Source organism: Schistocerca nitens, chromosome 2, assembly GCF_023898315.1.
Source record: "Schistocerca nitens isolate TAMUIC-IGC-003100 chromosome 2, iqSchNite1.1, whole genome shotgun sequence".
Classification (NCBI taxonomy): Eukaryota; Metazoa; Arthropoda; class Insecta; order Orthoptera; family Acrididae; genus Schistocerca; species Schistocerca nitens.
Genome location: NC_064615.1, coordinates 1,067,031,042 through 1,067,045,031, shown reverse-complemented (window position 1 = coordinate 1,067,045,031; position 13,990 = coordinate 1,067,031,042). Strand labels below are relative to the sequence as shown.

General features: G+C 44.0%; 1 protein-coding gene across 2 annotated transcripts in view; it reads left to right on the top strand.

Annotated features, from left to right (window-relative positions):
* LOC126237449 (uncharacterized) overlaps positions 1 to 13,990 on the top strand; it is a 220,409-nt gene that overhangs the window by 132,139 nt on the left and 74,280 nt on the right. For both annotated transcript variants that reach the window (XM_049947580.1, XM_049947581.1), the window contains exon 3: positions 2,168 to 2,555. In XM_049947580.1, the coding sequence (XP_049803537.1) occupies positions 2,168 to 2,555 (388 nt within the window). The remainder of the gene's footprint in view (positions 1 to 2,167; positions 2,556 to 13,990) is intronic.

The window sequence follows — 13,990 nt, the reverse complement described above, 5'->3', positions numbered from 1 at the left end:
AAATTTTACATTTGTGATTCAGGATGCAATACAAGGGTACCTCTCGGTCAATAACCAGGCAACAGTGCATCCAGAATCAAAACAAATGTTTAAGACAAAATGTACGTAGTTTTTTGTGTAGAATATGAGTCTGCAATAAAAATAGGGGTTCTCATTTGAAATCTTAAAGTTGCCTCCCGCCCCACCCCCAGGAGCGTGGGGGTGGCGGGCTAGTTTTAGCACCAGAAAATGTCCCCCTCGAAAATAATCAACTTTGGATTCTACACATTTTTTCGTGTGAAGCTTATTTTTCGAGTTATTCTGGTTTGTCAACTTTAAATTTACACCCTGTACTTCATGCAGTTTTGTTGCATGCCGTTTTCATGATATTGCAGTTGTAATGATCTGTATTACCGAACTATCAGTTTAATAAGTCACAGCTGCAAAATACTAACGCGAATTCTTTACGGAAGAATAGAAATACTAGTAGAAGCCGACCTCGGGGAAGATCAGTTTGGATTCCGTAGAAATGTTGGAACACGTGAGGCAATACTGACCCTACGACTCATCTTAGAAGCTAGATTAAGGAAGGACAAACCTACGTTTCTAGCATTTGTAGACTTCGAGAAAGCTTTTGACAATGTTGACTGGAATACTCTCTTTCAAATTCTGAAGGTGGCAGGGGTAAAATACAGGGAGCGAAAGGCTATTTACAATTTCTCAGAAACCAGATGGCAGTTATAAGAATCGAGGGGCATGAAAGGGAAGCAATGGTTGGGAAGGGAGTGAGACAGGGCTGTAGCCTATCCCCGATGTTATTCAATCTGCATATTGAGCAAGCAGTGAAGGAAACAAAAGAAAAATTCGGAGTAGGTATTAAAATCCATGGCGAAGAAATAAAAACGTTGAGGTTCGCCGATGACATTGTAATTCTGTCAGAGACAGCAAAGGACTTGGAAGAGCAGTTGAACGGAATGGACAGTGTCTTGAAAGGAGGATATAAGATGAACATCAACAAAAGCAAAACGAGAATAATGGAATGTAGTCGAATTAAGTCGGGTGATGCTGAGGGAATTAGATTAGGAAATGAGACACTTAAAGTAGTAAAGGAGTTTTGCTGTTTGGGGAGCAAAATAACTGATGATGGTCGAAGTAGAGAGGATATAAAATGTAGACTGGCAATGGCAAGGAAAGCGTTTCTGAAGAAGAGAAATTTGTTAACACCGAGTATAGACCTAAGTGTCAGGAAGTCATTTCTGAATGTATTTGTATGGAGTGTAGCCATGTATGGAAGTGAAACATGGACGATAAATAGTTTGGACAAGAAGAGAATAGAAGCTTTTGAAATGTGGTGCTACAGAAGAATGCTGAAGATTAGATCGGTAGATCACATAACTAATGAGGAGAATAGAATTGGGGAGAAGTTTGTGGCGCAACTTGACTAAAAGAAGGGATCGGTTGGTAGGACATGTTCTGAGGCATCAAGGGATCACCAATTTAGTATTGGAGGGCAGCGTGGAGGGTAAAAATCGTAGAGGGGGACCAAGAGATGAATACACTATGCAGATTCAGAAGGATGTAGGTTGCGGTAGGTACTTTTAGATGAAGAGGCTTGCACAGGATAGAGTAGCATGGAGAACTGCATCAAACCAGTCTCAGGACTGAAGACCACAACAACAACAACAACATGATTGTTTTTAGAGAAGTGTTCTCTACAGCATTGTCTATTACACAAAATACCCTAAATTCAAAAATTTCTGATTTTGCAGAAAATTTTACATTTGTGATTCAGGATGCAATACAGGGGTACCACTCGGTCAATAACCAGGCAACAGTGCATCCAGATTCAAAGCAAATGTTTGACAAAATGTACGTAGTTTTTTGTGTAGAATATGAGTCTGCAATAAAAATAGGGGTTCTCATTTGAAATCTTAAAGTTGCCTCCCGCCGCACCCCCAGGGGCCTGGGGGTGGCGGGCTAGTTTTAGCACCAGAAACTTTGGATTCTACACATTTGGATTCTACACATTTTTTCGTGTGAAGCTTATTTTTCGAGTTATTCTGGTTTGACAAAATTTACACCCTGTACTTAATGCAGTTTTGCTGCATGCCGTTTTGATGATATTGCTAATTGTAATGACCTGTATGTATATAACTGCGAAAGGTCGGTAACGGCGCATTTCTCACAGGGTGGATCGGCCGGTGTCATTGGTGAACTTCCAGACAAGAGGCAAGTAACAGGCGATGCAGAGGGAGTAAGAACAGTCAGTGATGAACCGCAGGGCACCCAGACTGTTTCCTACGCCGACGTGGCGGCTGGGCGCCAGGCTGCCACGCTTCCGCCGGATGTCCCGGCGACCGAAGAGGCCTCTTCCCCCAGGAGGGGTCTGGTGCTGGCCGACTTCATGACTCCCACGTACAAGAAACGAGGCCGACCCCGCAAGCGGTCCACGAAGCAGAAGGCTAACACTGTGGGCACACCGGCACCACCTGTTGATGATCAGCCGTCGACTCGTTCGTGCACACAGTCTCCAGGCCAAGCAGCAGGTGATGGAACAACACCGCAGGAAGCCAGTGGTAAGAACATCACCAGACAGCTTTACAATTTTTACACTTCTATCCTATAAACCACAACACTCCTGCCTTTGGCCGGCCGGTGTGGCCGTGCGGTTCTAGGCGCTTCAGTCTGGAACCGCGTGACCGCTACGGTCGCAGGTTCGAATCCTGCCTCGGGCATGGATGTGTGTGATGTCCTTAGGTTAGTTAGGTTTAGGTAGTTCTAAGTTCTAGGGGACTGATGACCATAGATGTTAAGTCCCATAGTGCTCAGAGCCATTTTGAACTCCTGCCTTTCTTCTATACTCCTTTCCTCGCGTATTTTCTTTAATGAGGTCTCTAGCCTTGCACAGACCCACGAGACTATCTTCTTTAGTCATAAGTCCTAAGTCGCTGATTTCAGCGCTGTTGCTGTCCAAATGCGCACGGAAAACGTCCGTTTTGACGGAAATCAACATACACTACTAGCCATTAAAATTGCTACACCACGAAGATGACGTGCTACAGACGCGAAATTTAACCGACAGGAAGAAGATGCTGTGATATGCAAATGATTAGCTTTTCAGAGCATTCACACAAGGTTGCCGCCGGTGGCGACACATACAACGTGCTGATATGAGGAAAGTTTCCAACCGATTTCTCATGCACAAACAGCAGTTGACCGGCGTTGCCTGGTGAAACGTTGTTGTGATGCCTCGTGTAAGGAGGAGAAATGCGTACCGTTACGTTTCCGTCTTTGATAAAGGTCGGATTGTAGCCTATCGCGATTGCGGTTTATCGTATCGCGTTATTGCTGCTCGCGTTGGTCGAGATCCAATGACTGTTAGCAGAATATGGAATCGGTGGGTTCAGGAGGGTAATACGGAACGCCGCGCGGGATCCCAACGGCCTCGTATCACTAGCAGTCGAGATGACAGGCATCTTATCCGCATGGCTGTAACGGATCGTGCAGCCACGTCTCGATCCCTGAGTCAACAGATGGAAACGTTTGCAAGACAACAACCATATGCACGAACAGTTCGACGACGTTTGTAGCAGCATGGACTATCAGCTCGGAGACCATGGCTGCGGTTACCCTTGACGCTGCATCACAGACAGGAGCGCCTACGATGGCGTACTCAACGACGAACCTGGGTGCACGAATGGCAAAACGTCATTTTTTCGGATGAATCCAGGTTCTGTTTACAGCATCATGATGGTCGCATCCGTGTTTGGCGACATCGCGGTGAACGCACATTGGAAGCGCGTATTCGTCATCGCCATACTGGCGTATCACCCGGCGTGATGGTATGGGGTGTCATTGGTTACACGTCCCGGTCTCCTCTTGTTCGTATTGACGGCACTTTGAACAGTGGACGTTACATTTCAGATGTGTTACGACCCGTCGCTCTACCCTTCATTCGATCCCTGCGAAACCCTACATTTCAGCAGGATAATGCACGACCGCATGTTGCAGGTCCTGTACGGGCCTTTCTGGATACAGAAAATGTTCGACTGCTGCCCTGGCCAGCACATTCTCCAGATCTCTCACCAATTGAAAACGTCTGGTCAATGGTGGCCGAGCCGGCCGGAGTGGCCGAGCGGTTCTAGGCGCTACAGTCTGGAACCGCGTGACCGCTACCGTCGCTGGTTCGAATCCTGCCTCGGGCATGGATGTGTGTGCTGTCCTTAGGTTAGTTAGGTTTAAGTAGTTCTAGGTTCTAGGGGACTGATGACCTGAGAAGTTAAGTCCCATAGTGCTCAGAACCATTTTAACCATTTTTGAATGGTGGCCGATTAACTGGCTCGTCACAGTACGCCGGTCACTACTCTTGATGAACTGTGGTATCGTGTTGAAGCTGCATGGGCAGCTATACCTCTACACGCCATCCGAGCTCTGTTTGACTCAATGCCCAGGCGTATCAAGACCGTTATTACGGCCACAGGTGGTTGTTCTAGGTACTGATTTCTCAGGATCTATGCACCCAAATTGCGTAAAAATGTAATCACATGTCAGGTCTAGTATAATATATTTGTCCAATGAATACCCGTTTATCATCTGCATTTCTTCTTGGTGTAGCAATTTTAATGGCCAGTAGTGTATTATTTACCAATACTCCTTTTTTGGGGCGCAAATTCAGGGTTTCAAAAAGAATTATCCGATTTGACACGTCTATATTTCCGGAACTAATAAACATATACAATTAATTTTGTTTTTTGATGAATAGGGAACTCAAAAAATTTTTTTAAATATCCTTTCATAGGAGTACAATATGTTCCTGTTGAGATGCACGGTATATGTCAATGCGGTATTAAAATTTTTCCCATTCTGCAGCATGTCTTGAGTTCCAGCTTCCACAGCTGCTGTTATGCGATGTCCCAGTTCATTCATTGTTGTTGGTAACGGAGGCACATAAACAGAGTCTTTCATAAACCCCCCACAAGAAATAATCACGTACGGTCAGTAATGTAAGGCTGCGACCGACTCGTCGTTCAGTAATCCTTTGATTTAAAAATTCCCACTTACATATACCAGTGCGGCGGTGCCCCATCCTGTCGGTATGTGAAGTCGTTCGAATCAGTCTCCAACTGTGGGAAAAGAAAGTTCTCAAGCATATCGAGGTATTTGCTTCCTGTAACAGCGTTCTCGGCAAAGAAAAATGGACCATACACCTTTTCTCGTGAAACTGCACAAAACACATTAAATTTTAGAGAGTCCCACTCATGCTGTACAACTTCATGTGATTGTTCCGTACCCCATATTCTCACATTATGGCGGTTCAACTTTCCGTTTAAATGGAATGTTGCCTCGTCACTAAACTCTAAGGGCGGATGAAAACTGTCATCCTTCATCCTGCCAAGAACGAAATTACAGGACTCCGCACGTTTTTGTTTGTCACCTTCACGAAGAGCTTGCAGTAGCTGAATTTTGTATGGTTTCATGTGTAAACGTCGTCGCAAAACATGCCATACGGATTAAAATTCTTCTGGGTATTATGCCGCGTCATTGCTAAAAACTAACAACAATAGTAAACTAAAATCGACGTTTCGGCCGAATTGCAACGGCCTTCCTCAGGGCACGACTGGTTTTGCATGGGGATACGTGCTACTATTTATTACAGAGTATCGATGTCTGACGTCAGTGTTGTAAAACTTTTAATTGGCCCTCCTACATAGGAGAAACAGGAAGACCTGTCAGCTTACGAGTAACAGAGCACGAACGATATGTACGATTACAACAACGTAACAAATCAGCGTTAGCGGAATACCGCCGTGACTGTGGACAACCTATCAGGTTCCAGGAAGCCCGAGTACTGGCGAAAGAATCGTGGATGCGAGAACGCAAAATACAGGAGGCGATCGAAATTATTAAACAGTCTGACAACATCAACAGAGAAGATGGCTACAAACTCCCGGCGTCCTGGCTGCCGGCCATCCCAGTCCAACGGGCCGCGAGCGGTCGCGGGGCAGAAGCTACAGGGGACACGGACGTATCTGCATAAACAGCTGTAGAGCAACTGTCAGTCCACTTACGCGCACACCAGGAGGAAAACTTGCCGACCAGAAGCCGAACGCTGATTGGCGGACAGCTAACAATCGTTGACGACGTGGACATCCACGAATAGCCTCTTTCTTTCTATCTTCCCTTACGTCATGACTAGCCAATCATATTAGAGGGCCAATTAAAAGTTTTATAACAGTGACGTCAGACACCGACAGTCTGTAATAAACAGTAGCACCTATCCCCATGCAAAACCAGTCGTGCCCTGAGGAAGGCCGTTGCAATTCGTCAGAAACGTCGGTTTTAGTTCATTGTTGTTGTTAGTTTTTAGCAATGACGCGGCATAATACCCAGAAGAATTTTGATCACTATGACACCGGCCGCGGAAGCCTACGTTCTTATGCCATACGAACATCAGGGGCATGTTGAGCTGGCGAGCTGCACGGCCAACTGATTTCTGCGGACTGCTTGTAAAACTATGGCGGATGTGTTCAACGTCTGTGTCAGCCAGTCGTGGACGGCCCGGCGATTTTCCTTTATACAAACAACCAGTTTCTCGGAAGTTCATGCCATCGTCAATGCTCTGCGCTATAGGTGGATCCACGCCATACCTTGTACGAAAGTCACAATGAGCAGTTGTTACTGACGCGCACTGCGCAAAACATAGAACACAAAACGCTTTCTGTAGTCCCGACACAGTTTTACTAGAACTGAAGTCAGCACACACTGCTGCTACCTAGCGGGAAACATGTAAACCTCGAGAGTTTGCTCTTTCCAACAAAAAGTTGTTCATGCACATATCTCAAATAACATAATAGTTATGATTTTTTAAATCGGATCATTCGTTTTGATACCCCCTGTATTTTATTTCTTTCAACGTAAGCAATGAAATTTTTGGCTTTGATTGTTATATGTAAAGGTTGTTATTGACAATGCCTGCAAATTGGAAAGAAATAATTTTTCTCTAATTAGCTTATTTTGGGAAAGAAATTAATTTGCCTATTTTCTGTCTCCACACTTGGCTACACTGAATGTCTCCTGGTAGTTTCTGTACAACTGTGAATTCTGATTTAGTTGTGGGTGTGTGTTTGTTATGGACGTACGGATATCCATGAAACATTCAGTATATTTCAGATTTCCTGAAATAAGTGCAATGTCAATTTATTTTATGCGTCCCAATAATGCAACAATGCCATTTCAGATTATCACTGCTGCGATGAAATGCCGTATTAATGGATACACTTCTTATATACAAAAATTACTATTTACATTGTTAAGATCTAGCTTCTTTACATTGTATGAGATTGTTGCCAGGATTAGGTAACAGAGTGAAACAATACCTTTCACATTTTACGTTTCCAATACGACAAAAAATGCCACGTGGACCTGATAGTTAAAGAAATTCAAGTAAAAGTAAAGAGCTATGAATTGAGTGAAGATGAATATTTCACTTAGTGTAGATGAAATAACAATTGCAGAAGGCATTGAAGAAAATGAACTGAACGACTACTGTATTGAGCAAGATGTAGCAGTAACTGTAGAATTTATAACCAGCAGGGATGAGGATTCTGTGGCTACAATTTTGGGAAAGAGAATGAACTTCTCGTAGTGAAATGTAGGGACAACAAACTAGTACATGTAACCACAAATTACAGTGCACTACCCCTTTGCGCTGTACTAAATGATACTCGCAGGCAAAGAAAAATGGAATATCTGTTATAAACCTGCATCTCGTTCAAGAATACAATAGCCATATGGGGGGTGTTGCTCTACTAGACAAACAGTTGTCACTTTATTCGATCAAAGAAATGGTGGTGGCCATTATTCACCCAGATGATTGATATGGTAAACACATGGCGCGTATACCTAATTGCTAACCCAGATGATAAGCTCTCACTTTTGGGTGTCCGAAGGAGAATAGTGGTGATGTACCTTTCAAAGAAAACAGGAGCAACATCAAAAAGCAGAGGACCACAAGGTAGCAAACTAATGGGAGGATAGGTGAGCACAGATGTACGACTAGATCCAGGAAATGTGAATACTGCAGGTGAAAAGAGTAACAAAAATATGTTATAAGTGCAATATTAGTGTAAATGACAAGTTTTTTGTTTCATTTCGTACTGAATAAACACTCGATAATATTACAAAGAGTGTTTTTATGTTGTTCAAGATGTTTCTTGTAGTTTTCTGCATTGACAATAATATTGTACATTTTGATAGCTAATTTTCCCAATGTCCTAAAAAGGGGCAGTGTAGTTGTTTTAAAAATATACTCAAATTTTCCAAGTCAGCTTTTCCTTTCATTTGCCATTTCACATTAATGCAAAAACTAGGTTGAAAAAATAAAATAATACAGTTTTGGCAAGTAATGGGTTAAATGGTATGACGGCGTCCCCTTATCGCATCTGGTTCTGTCCTTCATCCTAGAATCTTCCAAAATTGACTCATGATGGCAGTTAAAAATCATGAGAGCCAAATAGTCACTCCAGAGCAAACACTTCAGCTTCCACAGAAGCAAGTTACTTTTTTTACAAGGGTAGCGGAGTACGTGTGGAGTGCACATGTGGGTTTTTTAGGTTAGAGAATTCACTCCCTAGGCCCGACAAGACGCCTCCTGAGACGCGGCAAGGTAGGAGTAGGCAAAATGCAACAGGGAATAGCAATATTAATGTGCTAATAGTAAACTGCAGGAGCGTCTATAGAAAGGTCCCAGAACTGCTCTCATTAATAAACGGTCACAACGCCCACATAGTACTAGGGACAGAAAGTTGGCTGAAACCAGACGTAAACAGTAATGAAATCTTAAACTCAGATTGGAATGTATACCGCAGAGACAGGCTGGACAGTGAAGGGGGAGGCGTGTTTATAGCGATAAGAAGTGCAATAGTATCGAAGGAAATTGACGGAGATCCGAAATGTGAAATAATTTGGGTGAAGGTCACGGTTAAAGCAGGCTCAGACATGGTAATTGGATGTCTCTATAGGCCCCCTGGCTCAGCAGCTGTTGTGGCTGAGCACCTGAAGGATAATTTGGATAATATTTTGAGTAGATTTCCCCACCATGTTATAGTTCTGGGTGGAGATTTTAATTTGCCCGATATAGACTGGGAGACTCAAACGTTCATAACGGGTGGCAGGGACAAAGAATCCAGTGAAATTATTTTAAGTGCTTTATCTGAAAACTACCTTGAGCAGTTAAACAGAGAACCAACTCGTGGCGATAACATATTAGACCTTCTGGTGACAAACAGACCCGAACTATTTGAAACAGTTAACGCAGAACAGGGAATCAGCGATCATAAAGCGGTTACTGCATCGATGATTTCAGCCGTAAATAGAAATGTTAAAAAAGGTAGGAAGATTTTTCTGTTTAGCAAAAGTGACAAAAAGCAGATTACAGAGTACCTGACGGCTCAACACAAAAGTTTTGTCTCAAGTACAGATAGTGTTGAGGATCAGTGGACAAAGTTCAAAGGCCGGCCGAAGTGGCCGTGCGGTTCTAGGCGCTGCAGTCTGGAACCGCGAGACCGCTACGGTCGCAGGTTCAGATCCTGCCTCGGGCATGGATGTGTGTGATGTCCTTAGGTTAGTTAGGTTTAACTAGTTCTAAGTTCTAGGGGACTGATGACCTGAGACGTTGAGTGCCATAGTGCTCAGAGCCATTTGAACCATTTGAACAAAGTTCAAAACCATCGTACAATATGCGTTAAACGAGTATGTGCCAAGCAAGATCGTAAGAGATGGAAAAGAGCCACCGTGGTACAACAGATTTAGAAAACTGCTGCGGAAGCAAAGGGAACTTCACAGCAAACATAAACATAGCCAAAGCCTTGCAGACAAACAAAAATTACGCGAAGCGAAATGTAGTGTGAGGAGGGCTATGCGAGAGGCGTTCAATGAATTCGAAAGTAAAGTTATATGTACTGACTTGGCAGAAAATGCTAAGAAATTTTGGTCTTATGTCAAAGCGGTAGGTGGATCAAAACAAAATGTCCAGACACTCTGTGACCAAAATGGTACTGAAACAGAGGATGACAGACTAAAGGACGAAATACTAAATGTCTTTCTCCAAAGCTGTTTCACAGAGGAAGACTGCACTGTAGTTCCTTCTCTAGATTGTCGCACAGATGACAAAATGGTAGATATCGAAATAGACGACAGAGGGATAGAGAAACAATTAAGATCCTCAAAAGAGGAAAGGCCGCTGGACCTGATGGGATACCAATTCGATTTTACACAGAGTACGCGAAGGAACTTGCCCCCCTTCTTGCAGCGGCGTACCGTAGGTCTCTAGAAGAGCATAGCGTTCCGAAGGACTGGAAAAGGGCACAGGTCATCCCCGTTTTCAAGAAGGGACGTCGAACAGATGTGCAGAACTATAGACCTATATCTCTAACGTCGATCAGTTGTAGAATTTTGGAACACGTATTATGTTGGAGTATAATGACTTTTCTGGAGACCGTAAATCTACTCTGTAGGAATCAGCACGGGTTTCGAAAAAGACGGTCGTGTGAAACCCAGCTCGCGCTATTCGTCCACGAGACTCAGAGGGCCATTGACACGGGTTCACAGGTAGATGCCGTGTTTCTTGACTTCGGCAAGGCGTTCGATACAGTTCCCCACAGTCGTTTAATGAACAAAGTAAGAGCATATGGACTATCAGACCAATTGTGTGATTGGATTGAAGAGTTCCTAGATAACAGAACGCAGCATGTCATTCTCAATGGAGAGAAGTCTTCCGAAGTAAGAGTGATTTCAGGTGTGCCGCAGGGGAGTGTCATAGGACCGTTGCTATTCACAATATACATAAATGACCTTGTGGATGACATCGGAAGTTCACTGAGGCTTTTTGCAGATGATGTTGTGGTGTATCGGGAGGTTGTAACAATGGAAAATTGTACTGAAATGCAGGAGGATCTGCAGCGAATTGACGCATGGTGCAGGGAATGGCAATTGAATCTCAATGTAGACAAGTGTAATGTGCTGCGAATACATAGAAAGATAGATCCCTTGTCATTTAGCTACAAAATAGCAGGTCAGCAACTGGAAACAGTTAATTCCATAAATTATCTGGGAGTACGCATTAGGAGTGATTTAAAATGGAATGATCATATAAAGTTGATCGTCGCTAAAGCAGATGCCAGACTGAGATTCATTGGAAGAATCCTAAGGAAATGCAATCCGAAAACAAAGGAAGTAGGTTACAGTACGCTTGTTTGCCCACTGCTTGAATACTGCTCAGCAGTGTGGGATCCGTACCAGATAGGATTGATAGAAGAGATAGAGAAGACCCAACGGAGAGCAGCGCGCTTCGTTACAGGATCATTTAGTTATCGCGAAAGCGTTACGGAGATGATAGATAAACTCCAGTGGAAGACTCTGCGGGAAAGACGCTCAGGAGCTCGGTACGGGCTTTTGTTAAAGTTTCGAGAACATACCTTCACCGAAGAGTCAAGCAGTATATTTCTCCCTCCTACATATATCTCGCGAAGAGACCATGAGGAAAATATCAGAGAGATTAGAGCCCACACAGTAGCATACCGACAATCCTTCTTTCCACGAACAATACGAGACTGGAATAGAAGGGAGAACCGATGGAGGTACTCAGGGTACCCTCCGCCACACACCGTCAGGTGGCTTGCGGAGTATGGATGTAGATGTAGATGTAGATATTTTCAGTTTAAAACCCGCCGTCATATATGAAGTCATTAATGCACACAGTATTTCATATGCAGGGGGAGAATAGAGAGACAGTGGTGTGAAGCTCCCAATCATTCTTCATGTCAGACGGAGAGCATTCCAGACGTTCACCGATGGTGTTTAGGTCTGGAGAAAGGCAGGCCACTCCATTCGCCTGATATCTTCTGTTTGAAGGTACTCCTCCAAGATGGCAGCTCGGCGGGGCCGTGCGTTATCATCCATCAGGAGGAAGGTGGGACCCACTGCACCCCTGAAAAGGCGGACATACTGGTGCGAAATGACGTCCCGATTCAACTGACATGTTAAAGTTCCTCTGTCAAAGACATCCAGGGGTGTACATGCACCAATCATAATCTCACACCACACCATCTATCCACGACCTCCATACAAGTCCCTTTCAAGGACATCAAGGGGTTGGTATCTGGTACCTGGTTCACGTCAGATGAAAACTCGGCGAGGATCACTGTTCACACTATACCTGGACTCGTCCGTGAACATAACCTGGGACCACTGTTCCGATGACCATTTACTGTCTTCTCGAAACCAGGATTTACGGGCTCTCCTGTGACCAGGCATCAGTGGAATGCACCTTGCAAGTCTCTGGGCGAATAGACCATGTCTGTTCAGTCGTTTGTAGACTGTGTGTCTGGAGACAACTGTTCCAGTAGCTGCGGTAAGGTCCCGAGCAAGGCTACCTGCAGTACCCCGTGGCCGTCTGCGGGCACTGATGGTGAGATATCGGTCTTCTTGTGGTGTTGTACACTGTGAACGTCCCGTACTGTAGCGCCTGGACACGTTTCCTGTCTGCTGGAATCATTGGCATAATCTTGAGATCACACTTTGTGGGACACGGAGGGCCCGTGCTACGACCTGCTGTGTTTGACCAGCCTCCAGTCGCCCTAGTGTTCTAGCCCTCATAACGTCATCAATACGTGTTCTTTGAGCAATTTTCAACACACAGTCACCATTAGCACGTCTGATAACGTCTGCACACTTACTCGCTGCACCGTAGTCTGACATACACCAACACACCTCTGCGTATGTGGACAGCTGCCAGTGCCACCGTGCGACGACCGCAGGTCAAATGCACCGCATGGTCATACCCCGAGGCGATTTAAACCCGCAAACCGCCCACCAGAGAGTTGTTTCACCACGTATCAGCATTACCCTTAATATACTGTATGAGCATAAGTGTAGATAGCTCCTGCGACGTACTATGGGTAGAGGCTATACTCAACAGCTATACCAAAATAATAATTTGCTCCTTCTACCGAACCCCCGACTCAGATGATATAATAGCTGCACAGTTCAAAGAAAACTTGAATCTCATTACAAATAAGTACCGCACTCACGCAGTTATAATTGGTGGAGACTTCAATCTACCTCCGATTTGTTGGCGAAAATACATGTTCAACGCAAGTGGTAGACAGAAAACATCTTCCGAAATTGTACTAAATGCTTTCTCTGAGAATTACTTTGACAAATTACTTCATGAGCCCACACGAATTGCAAATGGTTGTGAAAACACACTTGATCTCTTAGCCACAAATAATCCTTATCTAATAGAGAGCCTCATGACGGATACAGGGATTAGTGAACACAAGGTCATTGTAGCGAGGCTCAAAACCATATAAACCAAAACCACCAAAAATAAATGCAAAATATATCTATTTAAAACAGCAGGTAAAAATTCGCTTGATGCCTTCCTAAGAGAGAGTCTCCATTCCTTCCAAGCTAATTATGTGAGTGTAGACCAGATATGGCTCAAATTCAAAGATACAGTATCGACAGCAATAGATAGATTCATACCGCATAAGTTAATAAGGGACGGGACTGATCCACCATGGTACACAAAACACGTCAGAACACTGTTGAAGAAGCAACGAAAAAAGCATGCCAAATTCAGAAGAACGCAAAATCCCCAAGACTGGCTAAGTTTCACGGAAGCTCGAAATTTAGTGCGGACGTCAATGCGAGATGCTTTTAATAGTTTCCACAATGAAACATTGTCTCAAAATATGGTAGAAAACCCAAAGAGATTCTGGTCGTATGTAAAGTACACCAGTGGCAAAAAACAGTCAATACCGTCACTGCGCGATAGTGGTGGAAATGTTACCGATGATGGTGCCACTAAAGCGGAGTTACTAAATACAATTTTCCGTAATTCCTTCATGAAAGAAGATGAAGTAAATATTCCAGAATTCGAAACCAGAACAGCTGTTAGCGTGAGTGACATAAAAGTAGATATCTTAGGTGTTGTGAACTACTCAAATCG